The sequence below is a fragment of the Branchiostoma floridae genome, chromosome 10 (assembly GCF_000003815.2).
Source record: "Branchiostoma floridae strain S238N-H82 chromosome 10, Bfl_VNyyK, whole genome shotgun sequence".
NCBI classification, from domain to species: domain Eukaryota; kingdom Metazoa; phylum Chordata; class Leptocardii; order Amphioxiformes; family Branchiostomatidae; genus Branchiostoma; species Branchiostoma floridae.
This window is the reverse complement of record NC_049988.1, coordinates 9,864,430-9,887,615: the sequence shown is the minus strand read 5'-3', so window position 1 is coordinate 9,887,615 and position 23,186 is coordinate 9,864,430. Positions and strand designations below refer to the sequence as shown.

The 23,186-nt window shown below is 43.1% G+C and overlaps 1 protein-coding gene across 2 annotated transcripts in view; it reads left to right on the top strand.

Annotated features, from left to right (window-relative positions):
- LOC118424018 (chondroadherin-like protein) overlaps positions 1-23,186 on the top strand; it is a 30,129-nt gene that overhangs the window by 3,038 nt on the left and 3,905 nt on the right. Inside the window, exons 1-10 of one of the 2 annotated variants that reach the window (XM_035832433.1) lie at positions 6,105-6,438; positions 14,032-14,116; positions 18,500-18,694; positions 18,857-19,020; positions 19,219-19,399; positions 19,780-19,886; positions 20,150-20,417; positions 21,007-21,197; positions 21,369-21,770; positions 22,364-22,559. In XM_035832433.1, the coding sequence (XP_035688326.1) occupies positions 18,526-18,694; positions 18,857-19,020; positions 19,219-19,399; positions 19,780-19,886; positions 20,150-20,417; positions 21,007-21,197; positions 21,369-21,770; positions 22,364-22,559 (1,678 nt within the window). In that variant the 5' untranslated portion in view covers positions 6,105-6,438; positions 14,032-14,116; positions 18,500-18,525. Of the gene's footprint in view, positions 1-6,104; positions 6,439-14,031; positions 14,117-18,499; positions 18,695-18,856; positions 19,021-19,218; positions 19,400-19,779; positions 19,887-20,149; positions 20,418-21,006; positions 21,198-21,368; positions 21,771-22,363; positions 22,560-23,186 lie in introns of those variants that run through there. The other variant, XM_035832434.1, reaches the window with a different exon arrangement.

Here is a 23,186-nt window from a genome sequence, read left to right as displayed (position 1 = left end):
GGAGGGCGAGATCGCTAGTGACTTCGCCCCGGGGGGGCGAGATCGCTAGTGATTTCGCCCCCGGGGGGGCGAGATCGCTAGTGATTTCGCCCCCGGGGGGGCGAGATCACGGGGGGCGAGATCGCTGTCACACCGGCCTGGCAAACTTGGTATGGTTGGAAAGGTCCCTTAGTGAGGAATTGAAAGATGAAAACCGCAAAATATTCCGATACTTCCTTCTCGAGATATTCTTGAGTATACAGACCCTGTTTAGGGCAACCGCTAGCTCCTTTTTTGAAACCATCGCCTGTCACGGCACGGGTAGGTTGATGACTTAAGACTGAGATTGTAGCTCAGAGTTTAAGTTCCGGCCTGGCAGACTTGGCGTGGTTGGAAAGGTCCTTTAGTGAGAAATTGAAAGATGAAAACCGCAAAATATTCCGATACTTCCTTCTCGAGATATTCTTGAGTATATAGACCCTGTTTAGGCGCAACCGCTAGCTCCTTTTTTGAACCATCGCCTGTCACGGCACCGGGTAGGTTGATGACTTAAGACTGAAATTGTAGCTTAGAGTTTAAGTTCCGGCCTGGCAAACTTGGTATGGTTGGAAAGGTCCCTTAGTGAGGAATTGAAAGATGAAAACCGCAAAATATTCCGATACTTCCTTCTCGAGATATTCTTGAGTATACAGACCCTGTTTAGGCGCAACCGCTAGCTCCTTTTTTCAACCATCGCCTGTCACGGCACGGGTAGGTTGATGACTTAAGACTGAGATTGTAGCTTAGAGTTTAAGTTAAGGCCTGGCAAACTTGGTATGGTTGGAAAGGTCCCTTAGTGAGGAATTGAAAGATGAAAACCGCAAAATATTCCAATATTTCCTTCTCGAGATATTCTTGAGTATACAGACCCTGTTTAGGCGCAACCGCTAGCTCCTTTTTTCAACCAACGCCTGTCACGGCACCGGGTAGGTTGATGACTTAAGACTGAGATTGTAGCTTAGAGTTTAAGTTCCGGCCTGGCAAACTTGGTATGGTTGGAAAGGTCCCTTAGTGAGGAATTGAAAGATGAAAACCGCAAAATATTCCGATACTTCCTTCTCGAGATATTCTTGAGTATACAGACCCTGTTTAGGCGCAACCGCTAGCTCCTTTTTTGAACCATCGCCTGTCACGGCACGGGTAGGTTGATGACTTAAGACTGAGATTGTAGCTTAGAGTTTAAGTTCCGGCCTGGCAAACTTGGTATGGTTGGAAAGGTCCCTTAGTGAGGAATCTAAAGATGAAAACCGCAAAATATTCCGATACTTCCTTCTCGAGATATTCTTGAGTATACAGACCCTGTTTAGGCGCAACCGCTAGCTCCTTTTTTGAACCATCGCCTGTCACGGCACCGGGTAGGTTGATGACTTAAGACTGAGATTGTAGCTTAGAGTTTAAGTTCCGGCCTGGCAAACTTGGTATGGTTGGAAAGGTCCCTTAGTGAGGAATTGAAAGATGAAAACCGCAAAATATTCCGATACTTCCTTCTCGAGATATTCTTGAGTATACAGACCCTGTTTAGGCGCAACCGCTAGCTCCTTTTTTGAACCATCGCCTGTCACGGCACCGGGTAGGTTGATGACTTAAGACTGAGATTGTAGCTTAGAGTTTAAGTTCCGGCCTGGCAAACTTGGTATGGTTGGATAAAGGTCCCTTAGTGAGGAATTGAAAGATGAAAACCGCAAAATATTCCGATACTTCCTTCTCGAGATATTCTTGAGTATACAGAGCCTGTTTAGGCGCAACCGCTAGCTCCTTTTTTTAACCATCGCCTGTCACGGCACCGGGTAGAGTGATGGCGGTAACTGCCAGGCGAACCCTTTCGGTCGAACTTCCTCAATGTTTAAATATCTTTTCGGGGGTTGAACTTGGAATGGTTGGATAGGTTCTTTAGTACCCTATTGCAATCCGTAAACCGCATTGAAATATCGTTCTTTGTTGCCGAGATATTCTCGAATGAAGGGTCCCCTGAAGTAACCGCGTTAAGCGAACCCTTCGGTAACCGCTAGTCGAACCCTTATTTTTTTTTTTTACTTCACCCTTACTTCACCCTCACCTCTAACTACTTATACCCCTTTGGTAATTTCAACGTTAACGTTTTTCATTATAGCCATATGAAGTCAATACAATACATATTCTACTGTGCTGAAATTGAACCTGAAATTTTGGGTAGAATATGCAGTGAAATTTTATATTTAGACCCGAAAAGTATCATTATTAACGCTTTTTTGATCGACGCTGCTTAGAAAAAAACAATTTTCCTAGGATAACGCCCTATGCGGTAGAGAAGCTAAATTCTTAATGTTTGTGCAAAATGAAAATTAAAAAAATTCCATATCATAACTTTTTTTGCAATCTCCGATGACGCAGTTTTTCATCCAAATCGCATGAAAAACGCTGCTATTTGGGTCATTAGGCGACAAAACCGCATCACCGTTGCAGCGGACTAATACAAAAATGGTTTCGCTGGCTGGCCAACTACTCCTCGCACAAAAATAATACAACCCACGGACTTTTCAGGAAATACGACAAATCTATGCTCAGCTATAACGATCACCATACAATAGGGAGCAAACGTTAGATACCCCCCTCACATTAGGCGAAAATCGATCGGACGACGAGTCTGCGAGCTCTACATTACGAGGAGGCATGACCATGATGCCGGCGAAGAAATGGCAGAGTTCCCCCCTTCCCGTCAGGGTCATGCCTCCTCGTAATTTAGGGCTCGCAGACTCTTCGTCCGATCGATTTTCGCCTAATGTGAGGGGGGTATTACAGCACCCTTCCGAACTCCGACCCAGAACCTTAAGTTCGGGCATTCTCGAATGTCAGAAAACAGCATTTTCACAGACTTTTCTAGAAAGAACTCAGAAGATAAAGAGGTCAAGGGTTTCAATTAGTATTAAAATTTCAATTTAGTAGTGGACTCAAAACTCTTGGGCCAGTCTGGATGCCATAGACATAACTCTTTTAACGTCACTGGAACCAGAAGAAGTAGAAGCCAACAGAAATTGACATAATTTCATAAACGTCCAAAATATCCACCCTTTCCCTGATCCACCCTTGAACTATCCAAAGTGTCTTTATATAACAATCGGACCAGATTATGTCAAACCAGGCCGATTAGAAAACAATATGTGCAGTATCAATTAAGGCCTCTAAAACTGATACCGATGTAACAAGACTTCAAAGACGACTGATAATTGATGATTAACTGATAATAAGTAACAGCACAAATCAACGAGCTTCAGACATCTGTTGAAATAGGTTGTACAGACTATAACAGGCTGAGGATCACTTTAACAGGTGTCTTACATCATACTAAAAAGATGTTTAACTTTTCACCCTTCTTAAAAGTTATACATAACGTTACAGTACCATGCATTTGTCTTCATATCACGCTGTACGTTTGCACTAAATAGAATTTTCGTTGTATATAAATTTAGGATCTGCATGTGCCTTGGCGACATCGTGTAGAAATGTGTGTCTGTTTCCTCTTAGTGTACATGATTCTTTTTTTATGTTGACAGTTTTCTTACAAAATAAATTGGAGTATACGTTAAATATAAACAATATACAAAGGCCACGTTTGGGCGGGCAGCCAAAGGAACTTCGTTGTAACATATAGGTCCCACATGTGGCCTACTTTCCCGTGTGGTTCCTCATTTGTCTTCAACGGATTGGATTATACTATTTATATACAACTGTCAATCATTTCATGTAAATCCTAATCGGTACCTGGGGCGCCGCAAACTACAAAATAAGGACATTAAGATACACACCTGTCTCTTGTCGAAGAATATTTTCTTTTCTGTCATCTCTAGAAGGATGTTTGAGGGTGTCAGATGCTTTAACAGTATGATTTAGCAATATTAAGAATATGCAGTTTGCAGATGTTTTAAGTTAACAGAGAGGTATAGACAGCCAACAAAAGAAATGCTTTGATATTAGATTTGTGACGTATGACCCAAATTTCGCAAATTGTTATTAACTCCGTGATAACTGAAGGTTTTGTTTTCGGTATGAGCGTTCATGTGTGTAGGCGCGTGCGAATATGTATATGTGTGCAGCGCGTGTGTCTGTGTCTGTGTCTGTGTGTTGACACCATAGATGGAGACAGCTTAGATGCATTGCCGTCATACTTGATATGTGGGTGGGTCTTGATTAGACCTCGAAATCATAAGGAGCAGGAAGACATTGAAATGATTTGAATGGATATTGGCTGACATAGAAACTCTCGGTGGTGTTATCATTTGGTAACTTGTTAGTTTTAGCTCCAATGCAATGCAAGTGGATGCATGCAATGCCATAGCACCGGATTTGTAGTAAATATCATTTTTCAGTATCCTCAATGCACCAGTGCGTACCCCTCCACGTTTTCACAAGTTCAGACAAATTTATCTTCTCAAAGTTACACATTTTATTCCTTTCACATTGGAGTGATTCCATTCATTATACAGTACACAATTCTGTTGAGTCTGGCGAACGCGTCCCATCTCTGCCCCATGTATACCATGTGTTTTTAATTCAAACATCTAAGCATGATGAATGGTGAACAGTTTTCAAGTCCAGACCGTCTCATGGTGCCGCTGACCTTGCACCTGCTCTCCGTAAAATGGGTTAACAGTTCTCAATCCATATTGATTGTTACATTCGCTAAGAAGCTTATGTCAAGCCAAGCCACTCGAGTATGTGTGCGTGTGCGCGTGTATAGGTCCCTATGATACTTCGTAGGTGGGAAGTGGTCTAGAAAACGAAGGTAAATTTTGATGATGGGCCTCCGTGTGGTAAATTTAAAAAGGATAAAAGCCGTTGGACGCAAATTCTTTTTTTAGAACATTTGTAATTCTATGGTAATGATGAAGAAAACAAGCTCTTTGTCAGATTTCCTGGGAAGATTTTCACCCCACACCCCCTCAGTTTCACAACGATGTTTTCACAATCGTATCTGGATTGATCCTAAAGAGGTAACATGATGTCAGTGGGTGGTTTTAATGTCAGGTGAAGTAGAAAAGAGTAGAGGAAACCTCCAGTTGAGAACACGTGTAAAAGTATTTCCACAGCGAATCCCAAAGTATTCTGGCACACTTTGATATCTCCAGTCTAAAAGCAGTTGGCTTTCTTCACCAGACCTCAACAAGATATCTGGCCCTTTTGCACACTAATATCGCCCCATGCATGTTCCAGTCACTTCCTCACATCATGCCCATATGTAACAGGGCACCCACTTCTAGACCTGATCACTTGTTCCCATTACATGTACTTGGCCTTGTGTAAAGAGTGTTCTCAGGAGCCTAATGTTTTACACATGAGGGTCTCGGGACCGAAATTGGAACCACGGGGTACCTGTGGTAGACGCCTCCGTCTCGTCATGTCTCGTGTCTTGGTTCAAGTGAAGGATGAAATTCTACCCATTACAATGTTATTAGCTGTATTTTAAACTACTTGTTAGGTGGAAGGTGACTATCTGGGATAAAAAGCTCAGCACGATGCCGTAATATCCTTACATGTAAGAGCAATGGGAGTGAGCGGCGGCCATATGAGGCAAATGTGATATTTCAAAGACACGGTAACGAAAACAAAGCAAATTTGCTGAAGATCCCCGAGCAAAACGGAAAATACCAGAAAGACGCTGGGTAAGAGGTACACATGATGATGATGACACAGCGCTACTTACCAGTGTTGTCTCCGTCGATACTGTCGTTATATAGATTATATTGGTAGTCTAATACAGCGTGCGAGGTTTCTGTCCAGTCAAGAAACGTTATATTAGAATTTCCAAGTTATACTGTATTAGAATTTCGAAGTTATACTGTGTTAAAAGAGTTATACTGCTGTATTAGAATTTCCAAGATGTACAGTAGACTCTCTATTAGAATGTCCAAGTTATGCTGTACTGGAATTCCCTAGTTATGTTGTATTAGAATTTACAAGTCCAAGTTCCGTACCTAACACATGGTATGCGTGTAAAAAAGATGGTTTAGATCATCTTTAATCTTAGTTCTGTAAAGTTATCTCCTCTTTCACGCCCCCATGCGGCCCGCCAATGCCACTTCAGGGACACGTCTCGGTTGGTTCTCTCTCCGGCCTGACAGATACAGTAAATGCCCTGACGTTCCATAACCGGCTGTCTGCCCTGCTTTGCTCTGAAGTTCCGGGCTGATCCTCTGCCACTGTTTGACCCACTCCCGCAGGGGTTTGACCCCTTCACGCCACAAGTGCGACGAGCTCCCGCCAGTACGAAAAGTGCGACACTGGTACCGTGTTCTCGGCCTAGATCTCTCTCACGAACCATTGATAAACTACATAAACGGTCGACGTCTACAGTTTGAAGTCCTCTGTTTTGGGGTAAACTATAGGATGCAGTTTTGAGCGAAAGAGGTTTTGAGAAGCACAGACTCCATCGATTGGCCAAACCAGGTAAGTTGACGTTGGCTTTCAAAGTTACTCTAATACTGTAATAGTACTACAGTACTAGTATTGCGTATTGGCTTGTAGTACGAATATTGAAGAATAGAGTCTGTTGGATACTCTGTGCATATCTGTATATATATGAAAATGCACTAAGAGGACAATAAATTCCACTCCTTTTTGTGAATTTACCATGCATAGGAATATCTAATGTTCATGGAATGTTGGACATGTTGTGTTCACGGTGATCAACATGGCCTTCTGTGTTATACAGCTGTTTCCTCTTCCGTGCGACAAGGGTGGTATACGTATTGAGAAACTACCAGTAGAGTAGAGTAGAGTAGAGTAAAATTCGGCCATTTATACACAGATGTGAGTCTAAATTAAAGAAACAATCCAGAAATTTACAGACTGTCTGATTTTACCGATAATTCCTTCCAAAACATCTTCAGAGTGACTATGAGCTGAACGCTTCTAACACAGAACTTATTTATTGGACGAGCACGTTGTTGAATTTCACCCGTCTTTGAGCACAATGGCTCTTGTGTTCTAGCCATGGACGATGCCAAGTCTTTCTGTGTCCTGTGTTTTCGGCCTCATCTCCGAGCAGATGTAGTAAAACCGTCACGTTTCTCAAGCTCCCGGTTCGAATTCCCCAAGGCCTTTCGACAGTAGCCAATGGATACAGCTACAGCCTTGGCCCATGGATATTGTCGTAGTGAATTTTGCTACCGGAACATCTGTTCGTAGATAATAATGTGACACACATTTCGCAATGTGGGAATAACGAAGTCCCAGTAGACATGTATACAGATCCGTGGGTATTGTCTAATATGTAATAACAAGGAGTAATATCTTTAGAGTAGTCGATGTTAGCATGATTTTATTGCTACGTGGTGTATGCGTTTGTATGTTGGCTTTGGGACTGTTATTTGTCTTGCTCAGTGAGAAAAGGGAACATGAGTTGACTGAAACCACAGTTTGTCGTTTTGTCACCAAACGTGAACTCTGATAACCCCAGTGTTGATGAACAGAGAGACTTGTATGTGTCGTCTAGGCACTGTTGTATCTTGGCACAGTTCCCGGTTACATTGGACAGCTTTCCGAGGGACTATTCAGTTCGATTCGTCCATGTTTAAGATTTAGATACACTCGTTAAATTTAGGCTAAATAATCTCTGCGTTGCAAATGCACATGAACCATCATGACCCTCAGGACAGTACCCCAAAGACTTTGCTCAGCTCTCTTGAAAACTGAGGAAGGGGAAAGACAAAGAGGCTGGTTTAGAAAAAAAAAGTAAAATAGCGGATGGGGTATATGATGATCTCAACACTGGGCTGCAAAGTACATCGTCGTTTAACAAACTAATTTTGGCTAGCTTGACAAACTATTGAAACACAACCCCCAACATCTTGAAGAAGAATACCGAGTCTTCTCTCAAAGTTTTTCATCGCTACAGCAAGCCTGGAAAGTGTCATTTGTAAGTACTTCCTACAGCTAGCTACTTATACTATGGAAATGCCAAGTTGCAAAGGACGAAAAGTCTTTTAAAGCGATGTTTTCAAGGTGGTGAACCGACAAACAACCGTTTGAGGAAATTTTACCGACTCATTTAGAATCCCTTTGGGCACTTTCTTAGATGGACCATTTGTTTTTACTCTACCGGTTTGGACGATTTGTAGTGGTTGGCCCCTATTGAGCCTAATCCAGCAATTTTCCTGACAGTACAGCCCGATTTGTGCTCTGAGCAGGGATTACGTATATTGAAAACTACCTAGACTGTTTCTTCCGTTGTGTGCCCACCAAAACGTGATTTATATCACAACACACACCTTGAGTAACAACTGCTTATTATTCTACCCCGAGGCAAGAGAGATAAATTTTCCTATATTGCACGAACTCTGCTAGAGAAAGGCCGGGCCTCCTGGGTCCCACCGCCCACTCTACTTCCCTTCTCATGTTTAGGTAGCGGCAGGGTTGTCAAACAAATTCTCAATGGTGAATTGAACCATTTGGGTTTATCAGAAATAATCCTACAATAATCGCTTTACCTTTTCTAATTTCCACCCGTGTTTACGCCGTGTGGTCTACCAATAAGGAAACGTGTGCTTGTCAGTGCATGTGTGTCTGTGTGCGTGTTCATGTGTGCGCGCTCATGCGTACGTGTGTGTGTGTGTGTGCGTGTGTCTCGGTCTCTGTGTGTGTGTTTGTGTGCGTGTGTGTACGTGTCTTAAGTTAGATAGCCACTAATGACGTGAACTGAAGATAACATTACTTCTGCCTATCAGACATACATATGGCTTCGAGCACAAGTAATTCTGTAGACTAGACAACTGCACGGATGACTGATAACCGAGATTTCCCCAGCTCTTTGAACCTTTGCGACGAGGCCGTGCGTAAGAAAACAATGCGGTTCACATTTGCGGTGTCCGGACAAGAAGGAAGTTGAACCTGTTTCTAGTTTGAAACCAGGGATAGTTTCGTAACTAGCAACAGCAGTTCGTCAGTTCGACACTTCGATCTGATGAACAAAATTTATCCTAAACAAACAAAAAGTAGCAAACGTCTTTTCTTCTTTTAACCAAGAATCCTGGTTATAACTTCCTTGGTCCCAAAGATGTTGAACATGTTTGTGATGTGATCTATCTACTGGCAATGCACCATATGTGTTAGGTTTTCATTGTAACTGTTAGTTTTATTAGAAGAAATTTCAAGGAAAAATCTCTCTTGTCGCCTGATATGATTATGCGTCTCTCGAATTTTAGGTCCTGGGGTAACATATTGAAGCGTATATGCAAATTGCTGGTTGAGCATATAACGTTACACAAGTGTTAAGACGTGTATTAAAGTGCTAGGTACCAGTCTTCCAGTGGCCCGAAGATGCAATCTGGTAACAGCCATACAATCCACCGTCTGGGACTTCAAAGCTCAGTGTTTTCCCCAGACAATGAAATGCAGAACATCCCCACAGATACCCAGACAATCTTCTGTGATAATCTCTAAGTACTAATTGGAACACTGGGTTAATTGTGAACAGGCACAGAGGAGCTCTGTTCACTCCCATCGGCACCTTCCAGTGTGTAAAATAACATAAACGACGGTAATTATCACTGGTTGGTTCTGTTCGACAGACTGCATGTTATCTACATGTAGACCACCAGGTAGTAATGATTTCCTTACAGTGCTTTGGATAAGAACAAAATGACCCGAATTGTTAGCGATAGTAAACAAGACTCGAAACCTCAACCCGCTCGAACAACAGCGTTGGCGTTATTTACATCTTAAACGAAAACGACTACTAGAACAGCGGCGTCCAAACTGTCTAAGATCAATGTCAACTTGACTCTATCAAAATTTTCGAGTTTCATAACTGATCATAACTAGGTCGTCACTTCTAACGTTATATCATTTATAGTCGAAGATGGTTTGCTGGTGTCGACAAGAAATGCAAAGATGTCACGGATATTCTAATCTTTATCTCAACCACCTGAGAACCCGTGATGCTATGATGATATATTATGTGACCTGTTTGTTGAGTCAATGTGAAAACCGTGTATCCGTCCTAGATACTTTGACTACACATTCACACATGTGGTTGGGAGTCAGCCATTTGCCTAAACAGGTGTCCCATCATGCTGTGCATGGCGGCCATTTTGATGGTGAAGGTCAAGGCGAGGTCGTCACAATCGGTGGGCAAAACGGCCGAGTGAAATAGCCGTGACAGCACTCTGTGTGACTATCAGACCGTGGAAGAGAATCGTGTAAGGTCGTTTGGGGTCACAAAGTACCTGACGAAATCAGGGTGGGCGCCGTGTCAGAATCAGTCACACAGTTGAGGTCCTATCAATGCTCATTACAATGAAGTCTCATTGGTGTCTATTCTTGGACGTGTAGCAGCCAAGAAGATTCTCTTCATATTGAAGATTTTCCACTGTCTTACAACACCAAAATTAGCTTTTTTTCAGTCTCGAAAATTCGAGGTAAGCTAATTTTGGTGTTGTAAGACAGTGGAAAATCTTCAATATGTACTACGCCATACAGATGAGCTTTTATGCTAAGATTCTCTTCAATTCAGGAGTGACAATAGACTCCAAACGAGTGAAACATGCTGGGCATCTTGCAATTCGAAACGTGAGGCTTTACACATGGCGATTATTTTTTTAAATGTCGGACATCCAGGTTATATCTTACATAACACAAAATAATTAAAGAGTGTAACGTTAACTGTAGACCTTTAAAAAATATGCACCATCTATTATAGGTGACAATAGAAAGATGATTTCAGTCATGACGTCATTGATGAAAACATGAAACGTCTGCTCTGGATAGCCCGTTGCTGATGTTATTTGTATTGTGTGGTGATATAAACTGATGAAAAAGAACTTGATTTAGTCGTCGTTAAGCAGAACAACATGATGATAAAGATGGTTCATCGTAACGTTTGGCCATATAGATTTTGCTATCGTAAACCCGTAATAACAGTGTAGGAGTCAATGATAAGTTCTTGAAGAAGGATAGAGATGGGGTAGTTAGGACTAGGTAAACCCTGAGACGTAATACGAGGTCATGTGAGGAAACTATTCAATCAAAGTGAGTCTGGACCAAACTGTTGTCTGTTGGGTTCGTGCTAGAGGTCACAAATCGAGTTTAGAGGTCATTGCAAATATTCGTCTGATCCATGACTTCTAAGCCATGTGATGAGTCAACATGACACATCACATGGCTCAGACATAGTAAACTTTGAACCACCCCGTTTATAATCTGTTTTCAGGCATTGACGGCAATCGGGAGCCGTGTCTTTTAGCATCCTCATGCTAGCTTCTGAGTGCGGTATGAGTATTTGGTGTAAGCGTGTGTCACGTTTCCTTTATGTTTGCTTCTTCGCCTTCCCTTCTTGCGCCTCTGTTTTAGATGTACACTAAAGCCTTGTGGGAAAGTCTCCAATGAAACAATATGTGTTGTGTGTAGCGTGTTGGGCTCGGAACCTAGAAGTCTGCCGTGCCAAGACGTTGTGCCCTTCAATGGGAAAGGCTCTTTACACAACCCAGGTGTAGAAATGGGTACCTGACTTCAGTCAGAGAGGTAAAATAAAAACTTTACCTTCTGTCTGTACATGTACTTTGTATGTGGCACAGTGTTAGAATAAGTTACTAAAACATGCCCCATTGTCCTCGTCTGGCCGAAAGCAAATCGAAAAAAAAATGTGACGAAAGGAAGGATTTGAATCTGAAATCTTCTTCTGTTTGTACTCATGATCAAACTTTAAAGCTAACAAAATAGCCTTGTTTGTTACATCATTCAGCCTTTAGGCTGCGATGATTTACAAATGAATCATTCTAATTTTCACAGAAGTCTACAATTCTTCGTGTCTTCTTTATAAAGAGAACAAGTAGAGGGACGCTTAACCCGAAAACGTCTGTTGCGTACGATAATATGTTCATGATTGTATATTCATTACATCAGCAGGATAGAATCATGATAAAGTGCACGTGCCTGGCTGTCTTAAGTTGTGTCTTTTGTAACTCATATGTCATAAGTCTGAATGTCTTGCCGCTTTTCTAATTGCTTCCACCCCAGATGACCTTGTCGCCCGTGTCTCAAGGAGACATAACTGGGCCACGTGTGTCACAGAGGTCACGACTTGACCTTCATCACGTCAACTTGACCAGATGTCAGAGAAATCCGAACAACCTGCAGTTTTCAGAAGTCAAAATTCTTTTACAGATAAATGACAGCAAATTCTGCTCATTTGAGATTTTAAGAGAGGCAGAACTACGAATCACTATTATCTGTAAGTAATATTGTTATAATAGCATATTTGAAATGATCCCCAGAAAAAGTATGCCCTGAAATATGCACGATGGTGCCACCGTTTATAGCAGACTGACTACATTTTTCTTCTGGCTTTGAAGTTTGCGAAGTTGGTGTTGTGTTACTACACCGATATGGACGTGTGTGCATGCCTTAGGCCTAGGAAATTTAATGCTGTGTTTCCGAGTAAAGTCCTGGAAAAATAGGGTCGGTAGGTAGGGTAAAGTGGACCACTAGTTTGGACTGTTTGTAATAGACCTTTTCTGCTGCAATGGGAATGAGGAAAGCATGTTGGAAAATGATTCTACAACTTTGTCATCACTTGGGTCATGTCAGATCAAGCTTTTCATGTCCCTTGTCAGTGAGCTACCAAAAATGCCTTGGGTCGGCAGAGGTTTGCTCGGTCTGGTAACCGGAATCACTTTCTTCTTAGGCCTTATGCTGACATTCTTGGAGCCAAACCTGCGCCCTACCATCCTAATCTCCAGGCAGATCTACAGAACACTAGTGGCCAGCTAAACGCTTTATGCCACCGGCTGATCTGCCTGGAGATTACTACCGCCCTGTGTCTTTAGTTTAGGTTTGACAGATATCCTTGGGGGTTAGGGGGCGATCAGATCTTAAATTGATAGCTCGAGGCATGCCAGTTGTACCCCTACCACGTCATTCACGCTCACGGTCAACTGTGACATTACTGCTCTTTCACTAGACAACGCTAAACTTTTAAATCATCCGCGGAGTGGGGTGTCGAAAAAGACGAGAAGAAAGCTGGAAGCTATGGAAAACCAAATCAGTACTGTAAAGAGGTATTTTAGTATTATGAGTTGAGAAACCGAATCTCTTGATTTGTAGGACATCGTGATGCATTGTACTGATGTGTACTCCACATCCCTCCCCGCGTCATGAAAAGAAAACGAAATCTCGCGCACACCCTTTGCACTGCTGCAATCCATGAGCGACCAAATATTTGGCTGGTCGCTCAACGAATTTCATTATCTAAGAACTGTTTCTTGAACGTTATGTGTACGTGTGTTTTCTTACCCGTTTAGTCAAACTTTTGCACAGTGTATCACATTCCGATTTTAAAACCAAGGATGATACAGATCCAATTTTGTTCTCTTTGTGATCACCGTCCAGTGTTAAGGGGTCTTAGTGCCATGAGCTCGGATCGTACATTGTCTTTGCGGCTCCCCGGTAGCTGGTACATAGAGGTATCGGTATCCTCAGCTCTTTCGAGGTGTCGGCCGTGACAGATCAGATGACAGGTGCTTTGCGGTTTGATGCGAACGTCAGACTTTTGGCGTTGACAAATATCGTACCTAACTATCACCAAACTACGCTTTCATCAAAATGGTGCCACTTGTTTGAAAAAAGCAGGACTGTTCCATCATCAAGTCAAACGAACCACATGTCAAACCCCTTGGTGGTACTTTCCATGTACGAAGTCTTTCGTGTTGGCTTTAGCTATCACAACAAAATGTTTGTCGAGGAGGACCACAAACCAAACGTACGTGTGTGTCCGCACGAAGAAAAGTAGCCTGGATGCCAGACTGTTCCCAAGACCATGACAGGTCATGGCCAATTCTAAAGGACCTTTACTCCTGATACCCCAGAGTTAGACCCTGAGCAAAATGTGCCAACAACGCCGAGAGAGTGAAAACTGTATATTTCTCCTCAGCCGAAGAAGAGTGGGTGTCGCCTCGCCCGGGGTCCGCCATACAGGCTAAAAGTAAAAGAAAAAGTAATGTTTCACTTTACCGCCCCTCTGAAAACAATGGTTTGTCCCTCCAGGTAGACGTGCAGTGGAGGAAACTCGTGCAGGGGCAGTGCTAACCTAACGGGTCTGCAGAGGACTTCCCAACCGTCGCCGGTCTCAGTAAGTCGTCTAAACATTTTGTCATTTTTAACTAAGATAAGACAGTATTTTGATTTCATAGCCTTTCAATCTTCAACAATGTATAAAATGATCTAGACTTCCAACTCGGCCTCGCATTGGACTGTTTAAGAGGACGGTTAGCGCGATCACCGACATTTGAGACAAAAAATAGGGCACCCTAATGCAGGTTAGTCAGACGGATTCTTCTTTTAAAAACTCTCTCAGCAGTGGTCGTCACTACCATAAGGCACACGCGTAGACTCAAAAGCTTTAATCTCGTCCATCATAAAGAAAATTTTACTGGCCAACAGCCAAAGTTATCCCATATCTTACCTTAGAATTGAAGTAATTCTAAAACTTTCGTCACTCTGCCCAGAAGCTTAAGACCATCATACTTGGCATTGCTCCCGAATAGCTAGTTCTAGACTTAATATATCATTATTATATGCAACTGTTGAAACACCTTGATAGAGACGCCATGTGTTTCCAGAACTTCAGACAACACCCTTCTTACAACAATCTCATCAGAAACTTGTATGTATCTTTGTCCTGTCATATGGCAATATCTGACGATATATTACACCGCAAGTTTGAACGGTTCCAATCGCCACAAATTAAACTTAAAAGGTGTTAGAAACAAGTTTGATATAAACTTTAGCCTTGCATGCATTCTTTCTTCTTTTGATATTCTTGACTATGCTAGTCACTTACTTAGTTGAAAATAGGCTCCAAAGACTGTCAGCTGAATGACAAAAGAGAAGATATTGGTCAAATAGGGACAAAAAAGTTACCATGGGATTTCAGTCAGTCTTTTGCAGACTATCGTTATCAGTTCACTTCTACTACGCTTTAATTCCGAACTTGGCCAATGTCCCCTACTACTATTCAGCCAGCCAGGCGAGAGTCTGGTAGAGACTAAGTTGAAATGAAACCGACAAACTCATTACCAGAAACTGAACCCCCGGGTTTGCTTTGATTTGCTTAGTAATGATCGCTCTGGGGTGGGGGAGTATCCGAGACGGCGGCTAATAAATGTGATCCAGACGTGTTGACCTGGTCACATCACTGTTTACCTCCGGCTTAGTGGGCGTGTGGTCAGCCGTCGTCTAGCATGTGGAGAGACATGTGGCACAGTGCGAGAGCTGGGAGAGGGGTAATCTCCAAGCAGATCAAACAAAAGGACGGGTCCTGGAGACAGCCCTGCCTTTAATCTCCAAGCAGATCTTGCGGTGGCATAAGACAGTATCGTAAGCATTGGCCACCGCGGTGGCTAATGAACTCCTTTGACGGCTTAGTAGGCTAAACTCCTTCCCCAGCTTATGATACTATTTTATGCCGCCACAACATCTACTTGGAGATTAAACTGTTACATGGCTGTCTCCAGAGCCCGTTCTTTCGTCTCAGGACCTCTCAGGACGATGAAAATGTTATTTCGTTGGCTTAAAATGAAAGATAAATAACAAGATGAGCCCCTAAAGAATGAGTGGGACAGCAAAAAACAATTGAGATCAGAGGGAAACATCAGAAAGCGAGAGAGGCAGCTGTAGAATGGTACATAGTCAACTGGTTCCAAATTGCAACATTTCCAAAATACCACTATTTCGTCGTCTTGATATCCATGAAAAATCACCCATAAATACCGTGTTTTCAAACCCAATGGATATAGGCTGAAGGTGAACTAGCATTAGACGTCAGGAAGAGAGACAGACGTCAGTAAAAGTGTGCCTCCACGAATCTGCTCAGAGATTTGTACTGACGACCTCTCACCAGGTTAACTTCAGTCGATGGTGAACGAACACGAGGAAGTGCAAGTTATATCATCCAGACGATAAACATACCTGTTTCCTCAGTGTTTAATAAAGAGTTCCTCGAATGACCCTAAGGCAGAGTTCATATCCCACACAGTAGTGAAATGGACTGTAGGTAACATTATAAGGTGTCTGATAAGGTCTCTTAAATCGGGAACACAATTGGTTCTCGTTTCTTTACTTACATATAGCTTATGATGTTAAATCATATGAGTAGTAAATCAATTGTAAACTGTTGTAAGCCAGGAAATCTCATTTATTCGATCGTTAACTGTGTGTTCTATCTTTTGAACGCGGCAACCTAACAAAACATTTTGGGCAATGTATATGCAGCAATAGTCCAATAATAATGCATATGTAGCAATAATCCACAGTGTGTACAATCTATCATTTTACTCTGCAGGATCTTACACAAAGTCACGCCCCTTGGTAGCGATTTGCCCTAGTTTCCTTTTGTTTATTGTAAACCATCTGCTACGAGTTTGTGTGCTGTAGCACACGCCACTGGCAGGCTAGTACTGGCAGGCAGACATTTGGTCGTTGTACAATCGACGCCAGTAGATGTTAATAGGTAAGCACGAGCAAATCAGTTACATGTACAGTTAGTCCATGTGTGTGCACTTTATCTGACTGACGATAGAGGATAGTGGGTGTAGGGATTATAGACTTCTGTAACGACGTAAGGTAGCTAGATCTCTCAGAACGGAATAATTTGGAATGAAACAAAATCATACTGGGTCAGGTAGTTGCCACTAGATTGTTTAAAAATGTGCTCACCTCTCTGAAGAAATTAAAGAATATTGCAAGATTGAACTGTTAGAACGTATCATAATACTTGGCCTCAAATATAGAATTCTCTTTGTTACAGTTGATAAGCGTTTCTTACGGAAGCAACGCGGTTGGAGGTTCGACGAGCGTGGCATATAGTGGACAATACATTGTACATTTAATACTTTGTCGTCATTCAAATGGAGATAGTTTCCTTTCCTAAAAATAACGCTATGCACCAAATACTGAGTGGTATTCGAAATAGATGATGGGGACGACAGTTGGTTGGACTTGTGGTGTCTCACGGTGTAACATTTGTGTTTCCAACAGCGGTGCCTGATGTGATAAGGTTTCAACTTGTGAGACCAAGTAGTCCGCCTAGGGGGTCTTGTCATTTGTCACACTTGCTGGGGATCTCAAACTTGACGCAGTCTCCAAACAGATGTTACGGGCCCGCGAATAGTTGGACCAATTGCAACATCAGGGCAGTACCGACTGCATTAGTGACTTCTAATTGCATTGCTAGGTACTTCTAATTGCATTGCTAGGTGGCGCTTCATACAGTGGGAGGAAAACGTGACTAAGGTTGTAAATAGTGTTTTCTTGCAAATTCATGCTCATGGGGCTAATTGCAAGTGACCAAAGACTAGATACATGAAATGAATGAAGGTGGTATAAATACAAGTAGATAATCTAAATTCTAACATACAAATATCAAGTGGACGAATGGTTGTATCCGGCCCACCCATCTCTTCTCGTACCGTGGTTATACCCCCCTCACATTATATACGATCTTCGGACGTACTTCGCGATCGCAGGAAGGTCGGCTGATTTTAAGATCTTAAGATGGTCTTGCGTAATTTTCGCCCAAAATCTGTCCTCCTCACATATAAGCGAGCCTCGTGCGATCGACGGTGAATAAATCTATGATAATGAACCTCCCATGACCTCTTGCACGCGGACAAGGAACACAAAACGTTCCTCAAAAAAGGCAAGAGATCAATAAATGTTGCTTATTTTGTTGTCGGAATCTTTTTAACCAATGAATGAAATGCGCGGGCATGATAGAAATGACACAAGCAAGGAAAGTGTGTCACAAAGCCAGCCTACATACTGCCACAGGGGCCACAATGTTAGAATTACCCTCACATTCCCAGAAATTCAATATTTGTAAACAATCGGAAGTCGGGTGAACGTCGCCCGAACGTCGCCCGACTAACGGGCGTTCGCCATCCGATTTGCGCTCGATGATTAATAACTATGTCTGTACTCGCCTATCGGTCTTCAATCGTTGGATTGACGCAAGACTATTGTCCGATACCCTTGCGAAGTACGCACGATTTGCACGCACGATCTGCGACTCGGTAACGAGCTCTGCGATCTCGGAGATCTCCTGCGACTTGTCGCTTATGTTAAGAACATGTTTCGCTGCACCGCGACCGTCGTAAGACTCCTGAAAATTGCCGGCGATCCCTAAAAATCGCAAGATGATCGTGAGAACACCGGACGTCTTACTCACAAAAATGTCATTTAGAGCTCGTAAACTAGTCTTCCGATCGAATCGCGCCTAATGTGAGGGGGGTATTAGCAAACTCCATGACGACCGGAAGTAAATTTTCTGATCTATCTGAACGTTACAGCGTCCTTAAAACCAGTCACTATTTTCTTGAGAACGGTAGAAGGACTAAATAAACGCTGTTGGTAGATAACGATAATTGCTGCGTACACAGAACGGTATACTCAAAAGTTGCTTGGTATTCTGCATGCCTTTTTGTTGGTCACTTTACACAAAGTTATATTTTCACAGGTTTCCTGTTGAACGTTTTGTCCACCATGCCACGTGCAAGACTGCTGTTCCTGTTGCCATTAGTGACGATATTGAGCCTCGCGCATGCGTGTCCAGACCCCTGCTACTGCGTCGTACGTCACGTGTGGTGTCACGAGGCCAGACTCACCGAACTGCCTGCTGGGATTGAGCCAACAGTTCACTATCTTGATTTTGGTATGAGTGTTTTTGGCTTAATCTTTCCCTGATTGAAAAAAAATATTCATATTCAATTAGGCAATGGGGTTATCTCATACGTAATTAACTGAATTTGGCAAAGATTAAGTATAAGTGAAAGTTCAACTAAATCTTTCGTTCTCACCTTTTGGCCTTCTTCAGGTGGGAATGACATTTCTAGGCTGCCGCCGATGTCGCTCATGCCTTACCCGAACCTGCGCTCGGTAATCCTCGGCAAGAATCGGCTCTCGTATATTCCCGACTACACGTTCGGAAACTTGACCTTCATAGATACGCTCTATTTGGACAACAACAACATCAGCAAGGTAAGGTCACGAAATCAAAATTGTCGTTCCCTTGTTCAGTTATTCTCCTCAAAAGATTTTGACAAAAACGCCCCTGCAGTTTCAGAGCAACCCCAAACACACAGACAAACATAAAAACCCTTACCTTTCTCACGTGAGTCCAATACTGTTCGGTATGTACAATCTTTCATTATTTATATTTTCATGTTATTCTTGCAGGTTGCTGAAAACGGATTTAAGGGGCTTGGCGGACTCCGGACTCTGGGCCTCTCCGGAAACCGGCTGACGGAAGTTCCATCAGTGGCATTACGGCAGGTCCGGAACTTACGTCACCTGGACCTTTCAGACAACAACATCCACAACCTCGTACAACATTCTTTTGCCGACGTACCCTTCTTAGGTGGGTTTAATCTACTCTGTGGTTAACAAATATCCTATGAGTGTCCACTTTCTTTGCAACCTTAAAGCTGAAAGTTCATGATAACAAGTTGAAAATAAAGGCTCATTGTTGTAATTATTAGTTTAATGTTCTAACAATAACATGCATCTACGAAGAATTGACTTAAGAGGTCTGTCTTTGACTCGATCATTCTCCACGAAGGTTATGTTTTGTTGTCTCTCTTCGAATGAAAAATCGGTTTAAGAGTTGTTTTCAACCAAATGGCCACCTCACTGCCTACTTTAGTTCTGCAAATTTACATTAACAGATGTAACATCAATAGACCCGTTGTTATTCTCTAGGAAAAAGCTGCTTGATGACGACTGGTTTGTCTGTTTCAGAAACCTTGAACCTGAGCTCCAACTGTATTGAGAGGATAGACAGAGAGTCCATCTGCTCGCTCCGCAGAATGAAGTACCTGGATCTCTCTAACGCCTGTTTGTACCAGGTATGTCTAAAAATCAATTCAAAACTGTTTTACTTGTATATGTTGATAAAATTTTTCTCCACAGCCCTGAGACAAAATTACATTAGGATTTGTCCTGTGCAGACGCTATACACAGTCTGGCCTCCTGGCTACAGACGACAAAAAGTGCGAAGAAACGCCAAAGAACCAAAGAATTCTGATTGTTGAAAGGTTCAAACATAAGAAGTGGAGGCTTTGTCGTGAAAACAAAAAGTAGGGCAGTGTTGACATCGCACCTGTTACAGGTTCCAAGACAAGCTCTCGTCCGTCTGGACCAGCTGCAGAGCCTAAACCTGGCGGGAAACAACCTCAAGCGCATCTCCGTCTTCGCCTTCGGTGCTCAGACCTACCTGAAGAGTCTTGACTTGAGCATGAACAAGATCACTTACGTCTCACCAGACGCCTTCATCAACGGCTGCAGCCTGCAGAAACTCAGCCTGCAAGGAAACTCTTTGTCCGCCGTGCCGACTAAAGCCTTCAAACCCATGAAGAACCTGGAAAACGTGCAGCTAGGTAAGGAAAAGTTTTGATGATTTAAGTTGACACCGCGACTATGACTGAAGCTTGTGACAAGCTTTATCTAGCCGCAAAGTCTAAAGGCCAATTTGTAGCTACAGAAAAATGATTTTCATAATGTAATATTTTGAAGTAGGCTGTTGTAGAACTAACCGCCGGCCAGGATATTAGGCAGCCCTTTCCGTAATCAACAAGACAACTGAAGTTTGTAGGACATATGCACGACTCTCTCAAGAATGACAATAAAGTGGTATCTCACTGCACTTGGGGCTCCGGTGCGGCACTGTAGGGTTCGTTCACTGCGGCACTGTCGTGTTATTTCCGGAGATGTTCTTATAATTTATGTATTGCGTAATACGCACAAGTATGACTTAGAACTTAGAAGACAACAAAATTCACAAAACGAAAGAAAATTCTTAAACCCCGCAGTGCCGGACCGGTGCCCCAAGTGCAGTAAGATGCCAGCTTGAGTTTCTGCAACCTCCTTGGTTTGTGACTAAATGACAATCGTACGGCATACGTTACAGCTCTTGTAAAACCCCACAATGATGGTACGCATACTATGACATTTTCTCTCACTCTTTAGGACATAACCGCATCCGGAGGGTTGCGCCGGGGGAGCTGGACGGTGTCCCCACCGTGAAGGTCCTGGGGCTGGACGGGAACCAGATCAGGTCGGTGTCCAGCCGTCTGCTCACACGGCTGCCCAGGTTCCAGGCGCTGGACATCTCCGACAACCCGCTGTCCTGCGACTGCAACCTCGACAAGTTCCTACGGGTATCGTATCAACAATAAATCATTGTCCGTGAATATTTCTCTTGCAAAGGCATCTGAATATGTTTCAGAGTGTTTAAACGACTATTCTTTTACGTCCCATACGATTCATACCATGAATTCGCTGTGAAATCATAGATTTGAGTGAGTTTGTCATAAATGACTTGTTCATAGTGGGCCGACCGGAAGCTGATCTCTGTTACGCACTCGGAGGCTGGCTGGCGACCGTACCGTCAGACGTGTGACGCGGCGGCCACCGCCGCACCTGTCCCCGAGCAGGAGCCGTGCCCGGCACAGTGCCGCTGCCTGCGGGGCCCCTTCTCCTTCTGCGGAGCCTCGGACACAGCCGCACAGTACGTGTCCGTCACGTGTAACCGCCAGGGTCCGTGGGAGCTGGCGTCCGTACCTTCCGGTCTACCGACTAGGACGAGGAACCTGTACCTGGACGGTAACAAGATCGCCGTGGTGAGGGAAGAGCAGCTACTGGGGGTGCCTGAGTTGGAGGCCTTGTCGTTACAGAAGAACCAGCTGACAGAGGTACCCACGGACGCCTTGAGGGCCGTACCCAATCTGAAGGTAAGTGGTCATAGCAGAAAGAATCTATAGACAAAGGAAAGAAAAGACGGTAAAGATTAAAAAAAAGTATAAAACCCCTATGTATGATTTGTATTTTCAAAAACAACAATCGTTTCTACTTCGTAGTGTCCTGTGGATTTTTGACCCTCAAAGTAGATCTTGTAGCAAGTCCACGGAGAATTCTTAACAGCCTATCGAAGTTGATACTTCATATATGAGCTATATAGATTCATATCGGTGTAACCATTGCCTTTGGAACACCACTACTCATAAGTAACTACGTACCTTGTACTGGATATGATTTTGGAAACGGTCAGACGGTTCAGATAGCACCCACTGTCTTTCTTCAGTGGCAATGAGATCTTGTTGAAGACAATCTCTTTTTAAAACCTGCTCTTCAACAAGATCTCCACAGTGTTAATGTCGAAAGATAGTTGATGCTACCTTAAACGTCTGACCATTTCCGAAACCATATCTATTTGCTTGAATAACTACTATTTTGAATATCTTATCTTATTACATACATGGATGTCTGACCTTCAGCAACGTACCTTGTGCATGTAAACTGACTGTTATCTTCACCGTCACCACAGTACCTCCTCCTGGCCAACAACCCGATCTCAGAGGTGCCAGCCTTCGCGTTCGCCTGGGTGCCCGGTCTGACGTCGCTGAACCTGGCCAACACGTCCCTGACCGCCGTGCCGTCCAAGGCGCTCCGCCTGCCGCAGAACCTCACCACCCTGCAGATCAGCGGGTACATCAAGCGACTTAAAGCGGTCAACTTTGTCGGTTCGTTTCTTTGTTTGTTTGTTGTTGCATATAAGGGCCGGTTTACACGAAGCAAAAAAATGACTTGTGCTAAAAATGTCCTACGACGTTCGACGCACGGAGCGTGTCCTACGACGCTTTTTTTGCTTTTCGCTTGTCAGACTCTCGTTTTTACACGGGCAGTTTTCGTTTTTACACGGGCAAAAAATGTGTCCTAGGACACGCGACGCTCGTTGAACGTCGTAGGACATTTTTGTTACAGGTCATTTTTTGCCTCGTGTAAACCGGGCCGTAGACGTTCCAATCAACATAATGTTAGTAATCGGACATTACATATCCCTCTCCATATATATGGCAAGAAATTGGACATCGTAGAACACAGCGCATTTCCAAACCTTGTTATGCAGTGACCAATATCTTGCCACTATTGCCTCTCCAGTCTCCAATAGTCTTATACCCCCTTCTACTAGAATCTGCGACCGTATTTAAGCGACAAAAATGCCACAGATGGCTCAACGTATTTCATAGAAAAACTACTCCTTCTTTAAACGCTCTGTGTTGTCTATAAATTGCTTTTACATATTGTATTTTACATATTGTATTGTGTTATGATCATTACATCAAGGGTACACAAATTCAATTTTGGTC